Source organism: Passer montanus, unplaced genomic scaffold, assembly GCF_014805655.1.
Source record: "Passer montanus isolate IOZ18808 unplaced genomic scaffold, ASM1480565v1 scaffold132, whole genome shotgun sequence".
Classification (NCBI taxonomy): Eukaryota; Metazoa; Chordata; class Aves; order Passeriformes; family Passeridae; genus Passer; species Passer montanus.
Genome location: NW_024360055.1, coordinates 630,948 through 652,695, shown reverse-complemented (window position 1 = coordinate 652,695; position 21,748 = coordinate 630,948). Strand labels below are relative to the sequence as shown.

General features: G+C 49.5%; 3 protein-coding genes across 3 annotated transcripts in view; all 3 read left to right on the top strand.

The window, feature by feature from the left end:
- DENND2C (DENN domain containing 2C) overlaps positions 1–11,962 on the top strand; it is a 28,124-nt gene extending 16,162 nt beyond the window's left edge. Inside the window, 11 exon segments of the mRNA XM_039699389.1 lie at positions 1,390–1,499; positions 2,029–2,098; positions 2,438–2,515; positions 3,277–3,417; positions 4,424–4,572; positions 4,941–5,118; positions 5,445–5,486; positions 6,402–6,507; positions 7,348–7,587; positions 10,727–10,813; positions 11,377–11,962. Coding sequence (XP_039555323.1) covers positions 1,390–1,499; positions 2,029–2,098; positions 2,438–2,515; positions 3,277–3,417; positions 4,424–4,572; positions 4,941–5,118; positions 5,445–5,486; positions 6,402–6,507; positions 7,348–7,587; positions 10,727–10,813; positions 11,377–11,408 — 1,233 coding nt within the window. The 3' untranslated portion in view covers positions 11,409–11,962.
- Positions 11,963–12,228: 266 nt separating this feature from the next.
- On the top strand, positions 12,229–15,502 carry BCAS2 (BCAS2 pre-mRNA processing factor). Its single transcript, XM_039699392.1, has 7 exons — positions 12,229–12,390; positions 12,475–12,567; positions 12,838–12,908; positions 13,102–13,263; positions 13,905–13,955; positions 14,477–14,557; positions 15,070–15,502. The coding sequence occupies exons 1-7, from the start codon at positions 12,298–12,300 to the stop codon at positions 15,197–15,199; spliced, it is 681 nt and encodes a 226-aa protein (XP_039555326.1). The 5' UTR covers positions 12,229–12,297; the 3' UTR covers positions 15,200–15,502.
- A 1,093-nt stretch (positions 15,503–16,595) lies between these two features.
- Positions 16,596–21,748, top strand: part of TRIM33 (tripartite motif containing 33) — a 43,142-nt gene continuing 37,989 nt past the window's right edge. Inside the window, exons 1-3 of the mRNA XM_039699383.1 lie at positions 16,596–16,614; positions 16,905–16,941; positions 17,051–17,325. Of these exons, the coding sequence (XP_039555317.1) occupies positions 16,596–16,614; positions 16,905–16,941; positions 17,051–17,325 (331 nt within the window). The remainder of the gene's footprint in view (positions 16,615–16,904; positions 16,942–17,050; positions 17,326–21,748) is intronic.

Genomic DNA, 21,748 nt, shown 5'->3' with positions numbered 1-21,748 from the left:
TGTTTCTGTGGTACCAGATTGAGATGAATATTCATTTGTCAGTGTCTGGGCTCATACCTGCTGCTTTCCACTGAAAACAGAACAGAGCCAGCAATTCCGGCTGTGCCATGAGAAACCCAGGGGTAATTGAGGAATCTGCATGTCACCCACATGGAGGAGATGTCAGATCCACTCAGGGAGGTTGTGTGGGACCCCAGCAGGTCCCACAATGTCCCAGAGGATTTGTGTGCAAATAACTCCAGTGTCTTAAGTGTGTACATGCCTTGGGTTCACAAGATAAATAAGGAACTACAGCCAGAAGGAGTGCACAGTGTTAATTTAGTGAATAAGCTGAACACACCCAAATAATATCTGCTAAAAGTGCAAACTTTGGGGTGTTGGGAGGGAGGAAGGAGTGCAGCAGATTGGGGTTTTCCCTGGTGCAGCCTCTCAGTCTGTCCATTGCCTTTGGGAAGGGCACTGCAGGGTTCCCCTCCTGCTCTCTACTGCCTTTTATAAAGGCACTGACACAAAAAAATATCTTCTCAGATTTATTTATCTTCTGCTCAAGGGAAAGTGTTTTGGTGAGTGACTTAGATGGGATAGTGGGTCAGATTGGGTGTCTCCCTTCTAATATTAGCTGTGCTTCCAAGTAATCTGCTGTCACCCTCTGCTTTGGGCTGTGTGCCCAAGGCCATCTAAGCTTTTGTACAACTGTTACTCTGTGAAAATGCTGTTCTGTTTTCCTAACACTTTGTGCTGTCACACTTGGGACACTGGAATAGCCTGCATGTGCTGAGTGCCTAAAATCAACTTCATGCAATAAACTTTCCACTTCTCAGGGGCATTTCCTACCTAAATGTGTAAAATTTCCTTACATTTCTTATGAAGCCTCTTATCTGAACACCTTTCTTTTGCTCTTTCTGGACAGTTTTGATCATGGAAAGTGTCCTGGAGTCCTTGAGGGATTTGATTTGATCCCACATGTGGTGTGGCTGGAACATGTGATTCAGGGACAGTTTTTGCACTTCAGTTATGAGTGATCAAAAGCTGAACACATTCCTGTTCCTAGTAGTGTTTTCAAATCTCCCAGGGGCAGAACCAAGGCAGGCTGACCCAGCCATCATTTGGGGGCTGATCTCTACATTCATTTTCCAATAAACTTAGCCATGCTTCTAGATTCTTACTCTGTCCTTATCAAGCTGGGCCATTTTACAAAGGTCCATTCAGTAGAAAAATGCAAGAGGGAACTGGGAATCTGCTAATGGTCAGAACATGTTCTCTTGTACTTGTGCATTAGCTATGGGATGGATCAGCCTTTGGAAGTGTTAGGAAGATACTTTCTGTATTTTAAATGCTACAGCTGTGCACCAACTTCAGTGACTTCAAATGCATCTGTTACCCCTCCAGCCTGAACATCCCTTCAGACCATCAAAGGACACTGAGGAGAGGCTAAAGGTCATTCCCAAATTCTGCTTTCCAGATCCTAAAGACTGGTTCCCTTCATCAGACCTTAAAAGGTAAAGATTTGGTTCTGAGTACTTGTGTCTGAAAGAGGCAATGCTGAAAGCTTTGGACTGTGCCAGAGGAGCTGCAGCCAGAGCAGGGGAAAAGGGGAAAGGATCCAGGAAATCCCTGTGGCAGGAGGGAGGATGAGGTATGGAGCTGGGCTGGAGCTGCTGCTGCCTTTCCTGTAAGGAGGAAGAATTTGTCCAAGGCTGGAAGTGCTTCTGCTGCTCCTTGGCTGAATGGGGAAGCAGCTGGGAAGTAGGAGAGATGGAAAAGCTCAGTGAGGAGCAGCTGGGAAGGAGGAGAGATGGAAAAGCTCAGTGAGGAGCAGCTGGGAAGGAGGAGAGATGGAAAAGCTCAGTGAGGAGCAGCTGGGAAGTAGGAGAGATGGAAAAACTCATGGGGTGCAGGTTTTTACCCTGAACAGATCCCAAATCATGCCTTGGCCCTTGTCAGCATGACCAGAAGGAGTCTGTGTGCTTTGTCAGTCTGTCCCCTGGGCTGTGTGGTGAATGTAACCCTGCCTCTCCTTGTTCCCAGTGAAACCTTTTCCTTCGTGCTGACGGGGGAGGACGGCAGCCGCTGGTTCGGGTACTGCAGGAAGCTCCTGGTGAGCATCTCTGGGAGGGCTGGGGGCACAGGAAGCACTGTCTGGGCACTGTCAGGACGTGACTCAGGGCTGCTTTCCCACACGGGTTACCCATCCTGTGCTGCTGTGGTGGTGCCAGCCCTTGGGTTGCAGAGGGAAGGGTCATGATGGTGCCCAGAAATAGGGAAGTGGGCTCTGGGCATGACCCAGCTCCTGGAACTGGGTGTTCCTTGAGAACCTTCATAGTCATAAATTTAGGAAGGGCTGCAGCAGATGGAATTCTGCAATCAGCTGCAGTGTGGGTGCTGGGTTGATCCTTGCCCCCCTGTTCTCAGCAGAGCTGTTGCTGTTGCCTTTCAGCCAGAAGGGAAAGGGAAGCGCCTGCCCGAGGTGTACTGCATCGTGAGCCGCCTGGGCTGCTTCAACCTCTTCTCCAAGGTGAGCTGGCACAGCCTGTTCTGAGCCCTGCCAGCCTGCAGGCTCCACTGAGTGACTGTGTGCTTCTGTCAGGCTTAGTGATTGCAGCTCATCCCAGCAGAGTGGTGCTTCCTCTCTGTCTTTGCTTTGAGCAGGGAAATATAATCCTGGTGCTGAACCTTGTCAGCCAAGACACAAATCCTTCAGCAATTACTGCCAGGAAGGGCCTTCTGATACGTGTTGTTACTGAGGGTGCCTCTTCATCCTCTAATACCTGCTGTTACTGAGGGTGCCCCTTCATCCTCCTCTTCTGTGACTTGGAAATGGAAAATCAGCTTGGGACAGGGCTGGATCTCCCCTGGTTTTTTGCAGCACCACAAGGAGGTGAGGACTGGGGAAAGCTGCTGCAGATAAAGGGCAGTTATTGCAGCAGAATACAGGGACAGGCTTTGATGGAAGATGGTTCTGTTTGTTGGAGCACAGAGTTTCTAGAACAGCATTTCAGGGAGGTTTCTTAGTGAGGGGGATGGCTGTTCCTCCTCCTAACTCCTCTAAATGAGAATTTGATGACTACATCAAGGTATTTCCTTCCAGTAGCAGAGACTGGAGAGCTGTGCTCACAGGAAGCTGTTCCTGTTTGACTGTTCAGAGGTTTGAGATGAATTTCACAGGGGTCCCAGGCGAGGTGGGAGAGGGCAGTGGGTCTGTGCTGGAGCCTTCTCCATGGGAACGCTCTGATGGATTCTCCCCTGTGACCCAAGGCTCTGTGTGTTGCCCTGCAGATCCTGGATGAGGTGGAGAAGAGGAGGGAGATGTCCCCAGCCCTGGTGCACCCCTTCATGCGCAGCGTGATGGAGGCGCCGTTCCCCGCCCCGGGCCGCACCATCACCGTCAGGAGCTTCCTGCCAGGAGCAGGAGACGAGGTAACACAGCTCGGGGGGAGCTGCCTGCTCTCTCTGGGGTCTCTGACAGGGCACAGGGGCTCTTTGCAAACTGCACAGTGGTGCCTGGATGTGGCCGCATTTCTCTTCACAGAGAAAAGCAAGGCACAACTTCCCAAGGGTATTTCTCTGAAACTCAGAGAATGAAAAAACAATTCTTATCTCATTTACTGCTCCTGTGTTGTTCACAAGTGGAATGCATTGTGGAAGATTGTTTACCTGAAGGGAGTTGGTGATTGGATTCTGGTGTGTTTTGATTCACTGACCAGTTGAATCCAGGTGTGTGTGTCGGGACTGTTGGCTGACAGTCACGAGATTCTGTTCAGTTGAGTGTGTGTGCAGATTCAGTTTAGATGTAGTGTAATATCATGTAGAATAATATAGTATAATAAAGTAATTAATTAGCCTTCTGACATCAATGGAGCTTTCTCCCCTTCGTCGGGGTTGCCTTGCTTTACTATACCTGGAAATAATTAGTGTGAAGAAAACATCCTGGAGTTGGAAGGGAGGCTGTCCCAGAGATGTGTTTGCTGTGGAATCATCTGCCATGGAAGTGATTCCCTGCTTCTTAATGAAGAGCTTCTGGGGCACTCTTCTGTGCTGCCCCATGCCAGCTGTCTGGGTCATGGGATTCCATTTAGAATCATGGATTCAGAAAATATCCTGAGCTGGAAGGGACCCACAAGGATCATTGAGTCCAACCCCTGGCACCCCAACAATCCCATCCCTGGAGTGCTGTCCAAACACTCCTGGAGCTCTGGCAGCCTCGGGGTTGTGCCCATTCCCCAGGGAGCCTGGGCAGTGCCCAGCACCCTCTGGGCAAAGAACCTTTCCCTGATACCCAACCTAAACTCCCCTGGCACAGCTCCAGCCCTTCCCTGGGTACTTTCCCTGGTCCTGCCCCTCAGGAGGAGCTGCTGAGCTGTGCCTCAGGCTGAGGTCCTGCTCTGGGCTGCTCCCCCAGCTCTCCCTGCCTGTGTGCTCCCAGGTGATGGAGCTGTGCCGCCCCTTGGACTCCAGGCTGGAGCACGTTGACTTTGAGTGCCTCTTGCAGTGTCTGAGTGTGTCCCACACCATCCGGGTGTTTGCCTCCCTCCTGCTGGAAAGGAGGGTCATCTTTGTGGCTGACAACTTAAGGTAAGAGATGAGTCTGAGTAGCTCTTGCTGAGGGAGGCTGTCACTGGATGTTGTTGTTTCTTCTGCGTTTGGACCTGCCCCATGTCCAAGCTTGTCTAGTTTTGCAGTTAGTTCCATTTGAAAACTTCCTGCACTCCCCACACAGCATGTGCATGCCTAGAATTGGGAGTATGCTGTTTACACTAGAGGAGATAAGGGAATGATTCCTTTTTGCCTCTTCAGCCTGGCTTGATGGTGGTTTTAGCTCCCCATAACTGAGTTCAGAAGTGGGTGCATGGGGCCTCTGCTGATGCACAGACTGTACACGAGTGACACCTGCCCTGAAGGAGACCCTGACCACCCTCCCTGTGCTTCTCCCACCTCTCCAGCACTCTGTCTAAATGTGGGCACGCTGCAGTGGCAACACTTTACCCCTTCACCTGGCAGCACACCTACATCCCTGTCCTGCCAGCTTCCATGATCGACATCGTGTGCTCTCCGACCCCATTCCTCATTGGCATCCTCTCCTGCTCCCTGCCACAGCTCTGGGACCTGCCCATAGAGGAGGTGAGGATATGTGAGACACAGACAGTGTCAGTGAGATGAAGCTGACCTCTCTGGAATAATCTCTGGATTCTGTCTGAGTATAAACTCTCAAAGTTCTCTCAGCCGCTTGGTGAATTTGCCAGATAAATGTCAGGATGTTCCAGCATTATCAAAAATAATAATATTCACTGTTCTCAGAGACAGGCTGCACCCATAAAAAACTTGTGGTTTATGTGTGACAGCCTATTTAAAAAACATCCCACATCTAAAAAACAAATTAAAAATCTGGTTTTTTAATACAGCAACATACCTGGTTATGAGTCAGTGTGTTTTCTGTGTCTCCCCAGGTTCTGATTGTTGATCTTTGTGCTGACAAGTTCTTGCAAGAGGTGAGTGAAATAACAGTACAAGTAACTTGTGGGTTTATGCCAGGAAAAGGCATTGATGAAAAAAAATAATAAAAATAATTCAGAAGAAGCTGGTGTTCGTATGGAGACTCCAGTGGCTGAAGAAATACCTTGTAATCCTTTTGAACAGACAGAGAAGGGAACAGGCTTACAAATCCATGTTGCATGAGGTGGAGAGCTCTGTAAAGCCAAAGATACTGCTTGTCTGAACTGCGTTTAAAAACTGTTACTTGGTTTCTTATGTGAAGGGGGTCTCTAAGATTCTCTGCTGTTTTTGTCTGTCTCTCCCTGTTCTGTACAGCACTTTCTCCTCTCTCATCCAGCTGGGGGGTGTTTGTTGGTTTGGGTTCTTGTTTTTCCCAGGAGTGACAGTCTAGGGAACAAATTATCACAGTTCACTTGGTTCTCTGCTGAACTTCCCCAAAAGTGCTTCTGCATCCCCAGACAATTAGTATAAAAATGCTGGGGATTTTATTACTAGCTCAGGATATTTGCTTCTCCTTTTCCTTGCCTCACTGTTCTGTTTTGCATTGCAGCCTGCAACTGGAGAAAGGTATTAAAGAAATGGGGGATTTTTTTAAACCATATTATTGAAACCTGTCATATTTTCTCAACAGACTTTTACTGGTTTTGTGTGTTTTACTGGTGAAATAAGCCTGAGTCTGTGTGGTGGCCAGTTGTGTGTGTGACTCTAATAAAATCTACTTGGGGCATGCTGAGCAAATGTGTTTAATTTCTGTGGTTGCAAGATAAATATATTGTCTCCCTTAAGATACATCACAGAATAACTCCCCTCTAACTGCTTTAGGCATGTTATGGATATTTCTAATCTACCCCCTGGTTCTCCTGCTGATGGGAATAACACAAAAGTCCTTCCTTGGCTCTTTGTGTCTGCAGGTATCAGATGAGGATGAGATCCTTCCCCATAAACTGCAGGCTGCACTTGTGCAAATCCTGGAAGAACGGAGTGAAATCCTGTCACACGAGCAGAGTGACACACAAGGTACTTTCTGTGGAAAAGGTTGTGTGGAAAAATGTTTTCCCATTAGCAGATCTCTACCATGGAGTTGGTAAAAATGAGCAAATTGAAATAAACACTAAGAAGTGACATTTTAGCTGTTTCCCTGTGATCTTGCTGAGAACATCTTGTGAATGTGTGAGAAGGTTGGTGTTCTGACAGTTCCTCTTTACACAATTAATGTGTGCAGAACTGTAGTTTCCTTTGGGCCAACAGCATCAGTTCCTTTGTGCTTTGAATTTTGTTGTATCCAGTTGTGCTTTGAATTTTATTCTATTTTTCTAAGTGGCAGAGACAATATTTTTCTCAGAGAATGTAGCAAATTTCTGTATTTTAGAGGATAATCTGGCCAATCATTTTCAAAGTTGAACTGCTTTATACATGATTCATCAGATAAGGGAGCGTGAGAAACTTAAAAAACTCCGAGGGGCTTGAGAGAATGGCACCAGCAAATGATGTAATTCCATAAAAACAAAGTTTGTTTTGCAGAGAGTTTGTCTTCTGTAGTTTGCCTAATTCTTGAGGAGAATTAAACTTAGGCTGTTATGAGCTCATTACGTGCCTGGTGTTTGACAGGGAAAATAATCTAGGTATCAGTTCTTAATTGGATGGTTTAGCGTTAAAAGACCTTGTAACAAGAGACTTTTGGCCATTTTGTGCCTTCTAATAAAAAGCTGCAGAACTTACAGTAGTGAGACTGTTTTTAGTGATAAGAAACAATAACACCTGAGTCCGAATGTGAAGTGTCATCTCCAGTGCCTTCAGTCCAGAGCCAGAGAAACCCCTAGAGAGCAACGACCAAAGCGCCAAATGTCCTCCCCACAGGTGACACGAGCCTGAACTCGCTGGTCTCGGAGGCTTTTGTGCAGTTCTTCGTGGAGATCGTGGGGCACTACTCGCTGCACATGAGCGTGACGGAGCAGGGCCAGCGCGTGTTCCAGCGCGAGCCCTTCCGCAAGTCCCACGGCTCGCGCACCGTGCGCCACTTCCTGCACTGCTTCATGGAGACACAGATGTTCGCCGGCTTCATCCAGGACCGCGAGCTCAGCAAGAGCCTGGCCAAAGGTGATGCCTTCCTTGTGCAGCCTCACCTGCAAGAGGCTGGAGGTGGTAATCACACATCCTATGAATAAAGAAAGACATAGCTCTCCCAGGGTTTTCCTGGGAAGCTGTGAAAAGTGTAGAGAAAAGAATAAGAAACAGTTTTGATCTCCACTTGCTGCGCCCTGTTGTTGTGCACATGTGGAATGTGTCATGGAGATTTGTTTACCAAAGGGTGGTATCTTAATTGGACACTGGTGATGGTGTTTGGGTTGACTGACCAATTAAGTCAAAGCTCTATACGATGGTCACTAAGAGTTCCAAGCTTTGGATTGATTGACCAGTTAGGTCAGAGCTGTATCAGACAGTCAGTAAGGGTTACAAGCTTGCTGACGGGAAGCTCAGCAAGAGCCTGGCCAAAGGTGATGCCTTGTGAAGCCTCCCCTGCAAGAGGCTGGAGGTGGTATTCACAGGTCCTCTGGACAGAGAGAGACAGCTCTCTCCCGGGGTTTTCCTGGGAAGTTGTGAAAAGTGTAGAGAAAAGATTGAGACACAGTTCTTATTTCCATTTGCTGCACCCTGTTGTGCACATGTGGAATGTGTTATGTTTGTTTACTAAAGGGTGGCATCTTAATTGGACACTGGTGATGGTGTTTGGATTGACTGACCAATTAAGTCAAAGCTGTATCAGACAGTCAGTAAGGGTTACAAGCTCAGAATTGATTGACCAGTTCGGTCAAACCAGTAACAGACAGTCAGTAAGGGTTATGAGCTTGCTGACTGGGAGCTCAGCAAGAGCCTGGCCAAAGGTGATGCCTTGTGCAGCCTCACCTGCAAGAGGCTGGAGGTGGTAATCACAGATCCTCTGGACAGAGAGAGACAGCTCTCTCCCAGGATTATCCTGGGAAACTGTGAGAAAGCTCAGAGAAGAGAATGAGAAACAGTTCTTATTTCTACTTGCTGCACCCTGTTGTGCACATGTGGAATGTATTATGGAGATTTGTTTACCCAAGGGTGATCTCTTAATTGGACATTGGATGGTGTTTGGAGGGATTGACTAATTAGGTCAAAGCTGTATTGGATGGTCAGTAAGGGTTATGAGCTTCTTAATAAATGTGGAAAATGCATATTTTATGATTGGCTTTTCGCTAATATTAAAAGGAATATTATATGTGTTATGTTAGAAAATTATGCTGTATTAATTTTCTTAAGTAGTGTGTTAAATATAGTTTTAGGTTATAACATAATGTTAAAATAGAAACTATGCTCTGTAAGATACTTTCAGAAAAAACTCACACTGAGACAGCAGCCACAGGACACCTAAATCTTTCAGAAAAAGAATTTCTTGCTCTCTTATTGAGTTCTTCCCACCTCGCTCAGCCCTGAAGATGCCGTCAGGATTCAGAGGAAGAAGCTGACACTGACCAGACAGAATCCTTTGCTTGAATGGAATTTATGCATCATGTATGAGGTGTATGAATATGCAACAGGCTGTTGCTTTTAAGGGTTAATCCTCTGTTAACGTGGTCCTTTTTTGGGCTTATTTTGCCCAGAAAGAGGTACCTGGACTGTCTGTAACTCTTGTTTTTCATTGTCTTGTATTGTCCTAAATCCTAATTGTCCAAATTTTTATTACTCTAATTATATTACTATTTTTATAACCATTTTATTACTATTAAGCTTTTAAAATTCTAAAAACAAATGATTAACATTTTTCACAATAAATATAGTATAATTTAGTATAGAGGAATGAAGCAATTGATCAGTCTTCTTCAATCATGGAGTCAATGCTAATTATTACCCAGCTGGGGGCCTGCAGCCACAGCTAGACAGAGTTAAAGAACAAAATAGAGATTTATTAAAAGGATCTCCTCAATGGATGCACCTTGAGCAGCACAGGAGCCTGGCCAGGGCTACAACCCAGGTGAACCCAAAATGGTCACAAAAATGGACAACTGATCATGGGTGTGGCAATATCTAAAATTAGAGTATTGTAGCAGTGGTCCCTGCTGGGTGATAATTAGTATTGACTCCACGATTGCAGAAGGCTAATCAATTGTTTTATTATACTATACTCTTCAGAAAAAACCCATCACCCTTGCTAGACACGATGGAGCCAAAACACCATCACCAGTGTCCAATTAAGGAATCACCCTTTGGTAAATAAATCTCCATAACACATTCCACATGTGCACAACAACAGGTGCAGCAAGTGGAGATAAGAATTGTTTCTTATTCTTTTCTCTGAGTTTTCTCACAGCTTCCCAGGAAAATCCTGGGAGAGAGTTGTGTCTCTCTCTGTTCAGAGGATGTGTAATTACCACATTAGAGGGTTTTGGGGAAGTTGTAAAAGGGAGGCCTCAGAGACAGCAGAACTGTGATTAGAGTTCTAACAACATCTAACTGATCTAATTGTTTCAATGCCATTGCTGGAGCCAGCTGGGATAAAAACAAACTCGCTAAAACCTTTTTTGCAGCGTTCCAAAGCATTAATTACTGTTACAATTCTCATCATAGTGGTAGGCAGATCTTGTTCTGTACATGGAGGGACACAGGGTCTCACATTTTATAAGTTCTGGTCCATTTGCATGTTGGAGTTCATTGTCCAGTTATAGCTTTAGGTTATGCAGTCCCATCCTTCTTGTTTTTCTCTCTTCAGCCCATGTTGTTTGTGCTCTTGGGCCTGAGATCTGGATCATTTGTCCTTGGTCCCCAGCAAGAGCAGGAATTGTTTTGTCTCCTTGCTCTGTGCAGAGAGCTCAGCATGCCCTGATATGAAGCCCAGACCCACACACTAAAGCAGCACAGAATCTGAAAAATAGAAAAGCTAAACCTGAGGCATCAGTGGCATCACCCTTTCATTTCTTATTTTGGCATCACCTTCTGGTTTCAAGTCTGCTCCACAGACTCCCTCTCAAAGTATGATGCCACCTGCCTCTGCTGTTGGAATTATGTCACATGGAATAGCCCCATGCCCTTGTAATTACTCAAAATAATTCAGTTTATAAAGCAAACAATTTCTGCATCTCCTTTCTCCTTGATCCTGCAGCTTACACACACTGCGTACAGGATTTCCTTTATTGGCCTGGTTAATCATGATGCCACATGCTAAAAGATGGAGTAACTCATTTGGTGAGTGATTTTTAATTTTTTTTTTCTTTAGGCCTTTTTGAGATCCGTGCCTTGGAGTATTTGGAGAGGATTCCAGAGACGGAACGAACTGGAATGAACAAAATCCTTCGCAGTCTTGGTAAAGGAACACCCCTTGCTTTTGTTAATTGTTAATTTTTTTAAAATTAATTGTAGCTATTGAATAATTAATTTGTTACAAAGGAGAGGAAGGCTCCTTCTTCTTCTGCACCTGGGTTCCCTTGTTTGCATTTACTCCTTCAGGGGGCACTGAACACTGTGTAAGCTTTTTCTTTTCTTTTTAAGCTTTTGTATCTTTAGATAAAATTTGTTGAGTTGCTGCTCTGAGTGCTTGTTCTGAACTTTGGTCCTGGACATGCCCAGGGGACAGAAGTTGTGGCTGCTGGCAGAGGTGCCCATGTGTGGCTTTCCACCTTAAGCTCCTCAGCCTGATGAGTCCTGGAGTGTCTCCAGCTCACAGAATCCCACAAGGATTTGGGTGGGAAGGGACCAGTTCTGCCATAGACAGGGACGCCTCCCACTGTCCCAGGCCTGCTCCAAGCCCTGTCCAGCCTGGCCTTGGGCACTGCCAGGGACCCAGGGGCAGCCCCAGCTGCTCTGGGCACCTGTGCCAGGGCCTGCCCACCCTCACCTAAAGCTCCTAATGCTGTTTGTTCTCTGCAGGCAGTAAAATGAAATTCCTGCAGAAGAAGTGACCGGGCGCTGCTGCGGGACAGCAGCGGGAGGGGGAACCATGGACCCTGCCTGGACCGGACCGGGCTGGGCCCCGGGAGAGCCGGGCCGGGCCGGGGGCTCCGCGTGTGCTGCGGGAACAACCGGCACCAGGATCCATAACCACTTCCATGGATCGATAACAGCTCGTGGATCCGTAACCTCTTCCATGGATCGATAGCAGCTCGTGGATCCGTAACCACTTCCATGGATCGATAACAGCATGAGGATCCATAACCAGTTCCATAGATCGATAACAGCCTGTGGATCGATAACAAGTTCCGTGGATTGATAATGAATTCCATGGATCGATAACAGCCCATGGATCAATAACAGCTCATGGATCCATAACCAGTTCTATGGACTGATAACAGCTCATGGATTGATAACGAGTTCCATGGATTGATAACTGGTTCCATGGATCCATAACAGTTCATGGATTAATAACCAGTTCCGTGGACTGATAACAGCTCATGGATCGATGACCGGTTCCATGGATCAATAACAGCTCATCGATCCAACCTTTCATGTGTCTCTGTTCCTTAAGGGGGCGTGGCCTTGCGGGGAGGGGCGGGGCCAGGGCTGGAGTCACTCCGGGAGTGAAGCGGGAGGGGAGGCGGAAGCGGGCAGGGAGGGAAAGGGTCAGGGTCGGAATCGCACCGGGAGGGTCGGGGGCAGGCCTGGAAAGGCTCCGGGAGCGGCGGGACCGGGGCTGGAGTCACCGGGAGGGGCGGGGCCTGGGCAGGCCGGGAAGGGGCGGGGCTTGGGCCCAGAGGGGCGGGGTTTGCTCTCTGGGGGCGGGCTTTGCGCCCGATCCCCGTGCGGTGCCGCCGGGCGTGACGCGCGTGCGCACGCGCAGTGCGCGCTGCCAAGATGTCGGGCCCGGGGCTGGTGGCCGGGGATGTCGTGGTGGATGCGCTGCCCTACTTCGACCAGGGCTACGAGGCGCCGGGCGTGCGGGAGGCGGTGCGTGCGGGGCCGGGGCGGCGGCGGGGAGGGGCCGGGGCGGCGGGCGGGCTGCCTGCCTGCCTGACGGCCCGTGTGCGTTAGGCCGCGGCGCTGGTGGAGGAGGAGACGCGGCGGTACCGGCCCACCAAGAACTACCTGAGCTACCTGCCCGCGCACGACTACAGCGCCTTCGAGGTGAGCTGAGGCGGCCTGGCAGCTCCCAGAGCCCGGCCCCGCACCCCCACCGGGCTCCCGCGCCCCACAGCCCGCTTGTCCCCACCCGTAACCCGGCTGGGACAGACCCTCCCTGTCCCCGGCCTTCCCCCGAACCCTCCCGGTGCCCGCCGCCGGACCCTCCCCACCCCGCTGGCCCTCCCCCGTTACCCGTTTGTGTCCTGTCCCCACCATACCCCGTTTGTGTGGCCCCCCGTCCCCGCCTGTCCCTCACGGCTGCCTTTCCCGCAGACCGAGATCATGCGGAACGAGTTCGAGCGCCTGGCGGCCCGGCAGCCCCTGGAGCTGCTCAGTATGAAGAGGTGAGTGGGGCTGGCAGGGCCGTGCCCGGTGCCCCGGGTGAGCCGTGCCTTGGCTGAGCCGTGCCCGGTGCCCTGGCTGAGCCGTGCCCCCCGGTGCCCCGGGTGAGCCGTGCCCGGTGCCCCGGCTGAGCCGTGCCCCGGCTGAGCCGTGCCCCGGGTGAGCCGTGCCTCGGGTGAGCCCTGCCCTTTGCAGGTACGAGCTGCCCGCCCCCTCCTCCGGGCAGAAGAACGACATCACGGCGTGGCAGGAGTGTGTGAACAATTCCATGGCGCAGCTGGAGCACCAGGCTGTGCGCATCGAGAACCTGGAGCTCATGTCCCAGCACGGCTGCAACGCCTGGAAGGTGTACAACGAGTAAGGCCTCGGCTGCTCTGCTGGGCACCAAGTTCTGTGCTGAGTTTCTGCGTGTTTATTGGGTGTAAATCCAGGGGGAATCTTTAGAATGTAGCCTGGAATAGATGAATCCCTGTGAGTGAAAGAGGAGTGATCTCAAAGCTGTCTCTGTGGCCAAGGAACAGCTTGTATTTTGATACATCCCAATCTTGAATGTTGTGGGTTACTGTTGGTGCTCGTGGGTGTTAATTAAGGCTGGTGATAGCCTGTGAAGGGATAACTCAGTAGTGGAAATGAAGATGAGTTACTACAGTTCTTGGGTTTAGCCTGGAGCTGTAATAAAGCTGCTGCAAAAGCCAAGAAAAGGTTGTAGGGTATGGCTGCAGGAAGCACTGGGGCTAATTCAGATAATGTTAATGTCCGCTTTTGAGGAGGGTTGGCTGAGCCTTAGATAAAAGAGTAGGCCAAAGGAGTTCCAAACTGAGAGAAGGCAGAAGGTTCCTGAGCTCAGGAGAAGGGAAGCAGGTCAAGGATGTGCTGGCTGGGCCAAGGTGCTGCAGGGCCTTGTTGGATCCTTAATTCTGACAAATTAAATGTCAGGTGAAATGGGGCTAGTTTACCCTTTGTGTGTTTTTAATGCTTTGCTTGCATTCTGTCATCAGGCACCTGGTTCATATGATAGAACAAGCCCAGAAAGAGCTTCAGAAATTGAGGTGGGTCATTCTTATTTATGTTTTTGTACTGAAATTGGAAGGGAACCTTTCTCTCCCCGCTGGCTATACAGAGGAAGATGTATGTGCTGGCTGCTGCCATGGTCACGGGGAAAAAGACCCAGTAAAAACAATAATAAAGAAATGTGACCCTGCCCTCCCCAGGCAGTTACATTCATCATGTTTGTTCTACTCAAAGTTCTGTGTTTGATTTGTTTAAACCTCTGCTCTGGATTTGTGGAATCCTCCCTGAAATGTAGCAATGCTTTCATTTCACTACTGATCAGTTGTCTCTCTAAGGACATCTTCCCTGATGTTCGGTTTGGCCTTTTATTTTTATTTATCTCAGGGTTCTCTGTGAGCCCTGTACTGAGATTTATCCATCTGGATATTGTCATTACAGTCCTGGCTGCACAAATGTTTTCTGGCAGTACTTCCAGGAATTGAGTGTACTTGGAAATTAGCAACAGGTGCTGCAGATGCCAATGAAATGAGGAAATAAAAATACATCTTTTTCTCCCCAGGAAAAACATTCAGGACCTGAACTGGCAGAGGAAGAACATGCAGCTCACAGCTGGGGCTAAGCTGAGAGAGATGGAATCCACGTGAGTATTGACATTTCTCTGTTAACCCTTCCACAGTTTCTCCATTGCTTGAAATCCACTTGAAATTCTTCTCCCACTTGACATTCAGTGATCCTTTGGTGCTGCTGTAGGGTACTGCTGTTTTGCAGGAGGTGTTTTAAAGTATTTGTAGTTTGGTTCCATATTGTATTTGCTGAGCTTGAGTGAATCAACAGGTGGGAAGAGGATGTATTTATTAGCTGCTTCAAATTTCCTAAATTATCTTAACTCTTCTTTATCTCAATATTGGCAGTTGGTGGATGAGTTTAGTCATTAAATTTTGTATGTCTTCAGATTTAACAGAGTTAAAAATTACTCATTGTCACTTTGGTTGTTCCAATGGCCATTTATGTCAACTAAGGATTATTGTGTTAAGAAAAATGCTGCTTTATTTAGTGTTTCTGCTTGCTTTGGAGCAATGGTTATCTTTGATTTTTAACCAGAGGACTGTTACATAACACCTAAAGGCTCTTTTTATTTCTTTTCCCTTCCAGGTGGGTCTCTCTTGTCAGTAAAAATTACGAGATTGAACGAACCATTGTGCAGCTGGAAAATGAAATTTCACAAATCAAGCAGCAGCATGGGGAAGCAAACAAGGAGAATATCCAGCAAGACTTTCAGTGAATTAATCCTGACTTGTCTTAGTGCTGCATGTGCTAAAAACTACAAACCAGACACTTTGGAGATGCTGTGTCTGTAGACACCTCTAGTTGCAGTTGTGTGAGGTGGTAAAAGGGTGTTTCCATCCTTTCTTTTCCTTGTTTTAAATTCTAGGAGGAGGTAGGGTGGACTCTAAACACTCTGTTAAATGTATCACAGGCACCATTAAATGTACTGTGAATTGTTTCACTTTTTACATATTTAAAGCAGGAGCTCACGTTGTTGTGTTTTCCCCTATGCCTTTAATAAATCCTGTTTTGCTATTTCTCTGGTTTCTGCTTCATGTCCAAAGCTTGGGAGTTCTGGAGGAGATGTCTGGGCCAGGTGACCCTGAGAATCCCCTGCAGGGGAAGTGGGGGGAATTGGAATTTGTCTCTCTGCAGCACTGGGGCCGTGCAGTGCCCACGGAGACTCTGGTGCCACTGTCACTGCAGCAGGCCCCAGCCAGGTCATAATTAGCATTGAATCCATGATTCACAAGGCTGATCAATCTCTTTATTAAATTATATTATTATTAATAAACCATTGCTTTTATTAGACAGATAATATACAAATGTAATATACAAATATTGTATATTTATGATTCAGGTTGACCTAATTGGTCCTCCTGTCCAAACACCATCCTGATTGGCTAATTAAGAAACCACCCTTTGGTAAACAAACCTGGCATGTTCACAATACCAGGTGCAGCAAGTGAAGATGAGAATTGCTGCTCATTCTTTTCTCTGATCTCCTCACAGCCTTCCCCAGCGAGGCCTGGGAAAGCTGTGTGTTTCTCTCTGTGGCCAGAGCGCTGCTGCCCCGTGCCACCCCCTGCCCTGTTCCTCATCCCAGGGCACAACTCCTGCTCTTCCTGCTCCCGCTGCCCTGTCCCCATGCTCTGACTCCCATCCCGATGCACTGCTCCCTGTCCCAGTGCCCTTTTCCCTGTGCTGGTCCCCATCCTGCTGCTCTCTTCACCATCCCAGTGGGATATTCTCAATCCAGCTCTGCTGTTTCCTGTCTTGGTGCCCTGTTCCCCATCCCGGTCCATCATCCTCCATCCCAGTGCCCTATACCCCTTCCCCATGGGTGTTCCCCATCCCAGTGCTTTGTTCCCTATCCCAATGGGTTATTCCCTATCCCAGTGCCCCATTCCCCCACCCCGGTGCATTATTCTCGGTTCCCATGGGTTATTCCCCTTCCCGGGGTGTTATTCCCCAGCCCAGTGGGTTATTTCCCATCCCAATGAGTTATTCCCTATCCCAGTGCCCCATTCCCCCAGCTCAGTGCATTATTCCCGGTTCCCATGGGTTATTCCCCTTCCCGGGGTGTTATTCCCCAGCCCAGTGGGTTATTTCCCATCCCAATGGGATTCCCCATGGATATTCCCGGTCCCGGTGGGTTATTCCCCAGCCCGCTGGGTATTCCCCCTCGTCACGCGTTATTCCCCGTCCCGGTGGGTTATTCCCCTCCCCCGTGGGTTATTTCCCAGCCCGTGTGTGTCATTTCCCGTCCAGAACGGTTATTCCCCAGCCCGGTGCGGTATTCCCCCTCCCGGTGGGGTATTCCCCAGCGCAGTGCGTTATTCCCCCTCCCGGTGCGCTGTTCCCCGTGCGTTATTCCCCCTCCCGGTGCGTTATTCCCCAGCCCGGTGCGGTATTCCCCCTCCTGATCGGGTATTCCCCAGCCCAGTGCGTTATTCCCAGCCCGGTGCGCTATTCCCGGTACGTCATTCCCTATTCCCGGTTCCCCGTTCCCTATTCCCGGTGCTCCGTTCCCGTGGGCGTTCCCGAGGGGCGTGGCTACGCCCCTCCCGCCACCACCGCCCAATAGGCTCCCACCCCTGGACCCAAAGCCCCGCCTCCAGGGGCCCGGTGCGGCGGCGGGGCCCGGCCCCAGCCCGGTGCCGCCGCTGACGCCCGCGGCGCCGGGGCCGTTCTCGCTGCTGGACACGTGCGCGGTGTGCGCGCAGAGCCTGCAGAGCCGGCGGGAGGCCGAGCCCAAGCTGCTGCCCTGCCTGCACTCCTTCTGCCGCCGCTGCCTGCCCGAGCCCGAGCGCCAGCTCACCGTGCCCGTGCCCGGCGGCGCCAACGGCGACGTGCAGCAAGGTGAGCTGAGCGCGGGGCTGCTCCGGGACATCCCGCCGCCCGGCCGGCCGGCCCGGGCCGTGCGGGGATCGGGAGCTGCGGGTCCGGAGCGCGGCCGGGCATTCCCGGGAAGGACGGACCTGTTGGAGCGGGCAGAGTTGGAGGGGTGGAGCGGCTCTGCTCCGAGGGAAGGCTGCGGGGATTGGGATGATCAGCCTGGAGAAGCTCCCGGGGACCCTAAAGTCCCTCCCGGTGCCTAAAAAGAGTATCTAGTAAAAATAAGGACAGAGTTCTTAGCGGCACCTGTTGCGCTAGGACTGGGGATAATGGTTCTAAACTGGAGCAGGATCGGTTTCGGTTAAGTGTAAGAAATGTTTACCATGAGGGTGTTAAAACATCGGAACAAATTGCTCAGGGAGGTGGTGGAAACATTCAGTGACAGGCTGGACCAGGCTCCGAGCAACCTGCTGGAACCTGGGGTGTCCCCGCTCCTGACAGGGCGTTGGACAGTGACCTTTAAAGGCCCTTTCCAACCCCAAATCCTCTGTCATTCTCACCTCCTGGCTGTTTCGGCGGTGACACAGCGGGGGTGGGCAGCTGCTGGCTTCTGCAGTGCTGGCTGAAACGTGTCTGGTTAAATTGAGATTCACTCTTGTTGCAGCATTACCTGCCCAGGTGGGAACGCTGTGTGCACCATCCCTGCTTTGCTGTGCACTGAGATAAAACCTTGCAGTGCTGTTTGTCAGCTCTGCCTCTACAGAACTTGTACCAGGGAACAGGAATGCACTGCTCTTTCCACCTGCTCTTAGCAGAGCCGCAGCTTGGGTTTGATTTTTCTTTTCTAATGTACATTCAGGGATGGAATTGAAAAGGTTCAAGAGCTTTAGATGGGGTGACTCACGGGCTGTGGTGTACAGAGCAAAGTAGGGCCCTGGTAAGTGGTTTTGCAGGTCCTAAATGGGCTCTATGGTCAGGGAGACCTTGTTTGGTGACATCTTTGCACTCAAGCCCTTCCTGTGTTCTCCAGTGAAGGAGTTAATTTGGAATGGTAGGGATTTTTTCATCCAGACTGTTCAGAAGTCCATCTAGGATGTGATCTTAGAAAGTTCATTGGTGTTAAAAAGATGATGTATTAAATACAGTTTGGCAGTACACTCAGTAAAGCACTCAGATGGTTTTGTGATCCATGTTTTTAAATTCCAGATTCTACATTTTGTGTTATATCATAGAGTGACAGAGGGATTTGGTTTGGAGGGGACTTCAAAGCCCATCCAGTCCCACGGTGCTCCGTTCCCTATTCCCGGTGCTCCGTTCCCGCGGGCGTTCCCGAGGGGCGTGGCCACGCCCCTCCCGCCACCACCGCCCAATAGGCTCCCACCCCTGGACCCAAAGCCCCGCCTCCACGTGACGTCACGCCCCGCGCTCCCGGCCGCGCCGTTGCCGCGGGAGCGCGCGCGCGTGCGCGGCGCCGGTCCCGCCCGGTCCCGCCCGGTGACGCGGTGACGCGGAGCGTGCGCGGAGCGGGGTCGGGTTCAAAGGAGGAAACATGGCGGAAAACAAAGGAGGCGGCGGCGGCGGGGACGCGGCCGCCGAGGCCGCGCCGGGCGGCGGCGGCGCTCTGGAGCCTCCCGCCGTGAGATTCACTCTTGTTGCAGCATTACCTGCCCAGGTGGGAACGCTGTGTGCACCATCCCTGCTTTGCTGTGCACTGAGATAAAACCTTGCAGTGCTGTTTGTCAGCTCTGCCTCTACAGAACTTGTACCAGGGAACAGGAATGCACTGCTCTTTCCACCTGCTCTTAGCAGAGCCGCAGCTTGGGTTTGATTTTTCTTTTCTAATGTACATTCAGGGATGGAATTGAAAAGGTTCAAGAGCTTTAGATGGGGTGACTCACGGGCTGTGGTGTACAGAGCAAAGTAGGGCCCTGGTAAGTGGTTTTGCAGGTCCTAAATGGGCTCTATGGTCAGGGAGACCTTGTTTGGTGACATCTTTGCACTCAAGCCCTTCCTGTGTTCTCCAGTGAAGGAGTTAATTTGGAATGGTAGGGATTTTTTCATCCAGACTGTTCAGAAGTCCATCTAGGATGTGATCTTAGAAAGTTCATTGGTGTTAAAAAGATGATGTATTAAATACAGTTTGGCAGTACACTCAGTAAAGCACTCAGATGGTTTTGTGATCCATGTTTTTAAATTCCAGATTCTACATTTTGTGTTATATCATAGAGTGACAGAGGGATTTGGTTTGGAGGGGACTTCAAAGCCCATCCAGTCCCACGTCTGCCCTGGGCAGGGACACCTTCCACTATCCCAGGTTGCTCCAAACCCCATCCAGCCTGGCCTTGGACACTGCCAGGGATCTGGGCACCTCTGCCACGGCCTGCCCACCCTCCCAGGGCAGTGATATGCCAGTGACATCCACAGAACTTGGGAAGCAGGGTTTCTTTTATTAGCAATTAGCAGGATTATCTGAGTCCTGCTGTGTCTGTGGGAGCTGTCTTCCCCACAGGTGTGGGAACCACTGTGTACAAACTGGAATATCACTTCTTGTACACATTTTAAGAGTGCTTGTTGGTGTGCTTTGGTGTAGAAGGAGTTTGTGTTTGGACTGTTGAAATAAAAAGTTTTTGGTGATGTGAGCAAGGTGCAGGAGCATCTTTCATGTGAGGAGAGACCTCAGGGCTGAGCTTGGTTGGTCTGGAGAAGGGAAGACTGAGAGGGGATCCCATCAATCCACAGGAATATTTCCAGGCTGGGTCAGAGGATGGTGTCAGGCTCTCTCCAGTGGTGCCCAGGGCTGGCCAAGGAGCAATGGCCATCAATTATAACACAAGGAGTTCCACCTGAATGAGAAAGAAATTCTTTCCGTGGAGGGTGGCAGAGCCTGGAGCAGCTGCCCAGGGAAGGGGTGGAGTCTCCCTCTCTGGACACGTTCCAAACCCACCTGGACACATTCCTGTGTCACCTGCTCCAGGTGACTGGGTGGTTGCAGAGGTGCCTTCCAACAGGGCTGCTGTTGTGGGATTGTGGGAGTGTCCTGTAGGGCCGTGGATCCAGCTGTGGATCCAGCTGTGGTGCCACCTCAGCCTGCACAAACACAGGAACTGGCAGCTGTATCCTGATGTCTCTTTTTGTTCCCTGGGCATTTAGGTTTAATCCCTGTTTCCTTAGGAAAGCAGGAAATGCTGTCTTGGGCCAAAATTTGGCTGGAGTCAAGTATTTCCAATTTCTAGAGGGAATCTCCTTAAGGAGTTAAAAGGATAAATTTGTTTCTTTTATATTTGGTACTTTTCCAGTTGGGATTAAAAATACACCCTGAAATATGGTAGGATTGGCTCATCCTCAGCTGAGGATGGGCCATGGACCAGCAGAAGCATTTTTGTGGGCAGCTCTCTGCACCTTGAGGGTGGAATCAGTTGAGTGGCACAGGAGATGGCTACCAGTAAGTGAGATAGAAAATGGACATTCTGAGCCTCCTGAGAGGCACCCCAGTGCTTAGTCACACAGGTTCCTTCCCTGTTCTGGCAGTCACAAAGTGTGAAGTGTTACTTCCACTTCTGCTGATTCTCAAGTCTCCTTCATGACGAGCAGGTGCTTTTTGATGCAGGAACAATTAGAGAGAAGTGGTACCTGTAGCTGTCCCTGAGGCAGGTTACGATTGTGTCCCTGCTCTCTTTCAGCATCTCTTCACATAAACCAGAAAAGTGCAAGTGAGATTTTCCTCGTTGCTTTCTTAATTAGTTTGAGAGTTTGCTCAGTGAGAGCTGTCAGGACTTAAAGCAGTAGATATGTGTATTTATTGGGTAAAAACCGTGGAAATGGAGTGTGAGGTTGGTGCCCCAGAGCAGTTCTCTGAGTGACTGAACCTCCTCTGCCCTCCTGGAGAGAGTGGTGTTGGGTCTGGATCAGAATCTGCTCCTGCCAGGCTCCCACTCCCTTCAGAGCCAGCAGAAGAATCATCTCAGTTCCTAAAACTTAGAGAACCTCTGGCTAAAGCTTAAAAGAATTATCTGAAGTTGTGGTTTGTTGTATTAAAAACAAGTTGTTGGTGGGTCATACCAACAACTTGTTTTGCTGGTAAAAAAGGTATATTTTGCTGTTGATTACATTTATGTAGGGAAAAAATAGAAGATTCTTTATATATTTAAAATATATGCATTTGTTTAACATGGAAAGCAGCATCTCATATTCAGTTGAATTTCTTAATTGGTTATGGGAATGTGCATTTTATTTGGTGGATAGATGATTTTGTAGTGGTGTTTCAGCTGTCCAACTGGACTCCTCCTCTCAGGTTGAACAGGTTACAAGGAAGTGCCTGCATTTGTATCTCAGTATTCTGAAAAAAAACCTGATTTCTAAGTTAGAGATTTCAGACTGTAGCAGATACTGTAAAACAACTTTTCCCGCACCCAGTGCTGCTCCTGGAGGTGAGGTTGTTGTGTGGTTT

Bases quoted from the DNA above. Each gene is read 5' to 3' on its own strand.
- BCAS2 (XM_039699392.1), top strand. From the start codon at position 12,298: ATGTCGGGCCCGGGGCTGGTGGCCGGGGATGTCGTGGTGGATGCGCTG. The intron at 12,391-12,474 runs GTGCGTGCGGGG...CGTGTGCGTTAG, and splicing joins CGCCGGGCGTGCGGGAGGCG to GCCGCGGCGCTGGTGGAGGA. The intron at 13,956-14,476 runs GTGGGTCATTCT...TTTTCTCCCCAG, and splicing joins AAAGAGCTTCAGAAATTGAG to GAAAAACATTCAGGACCTGA.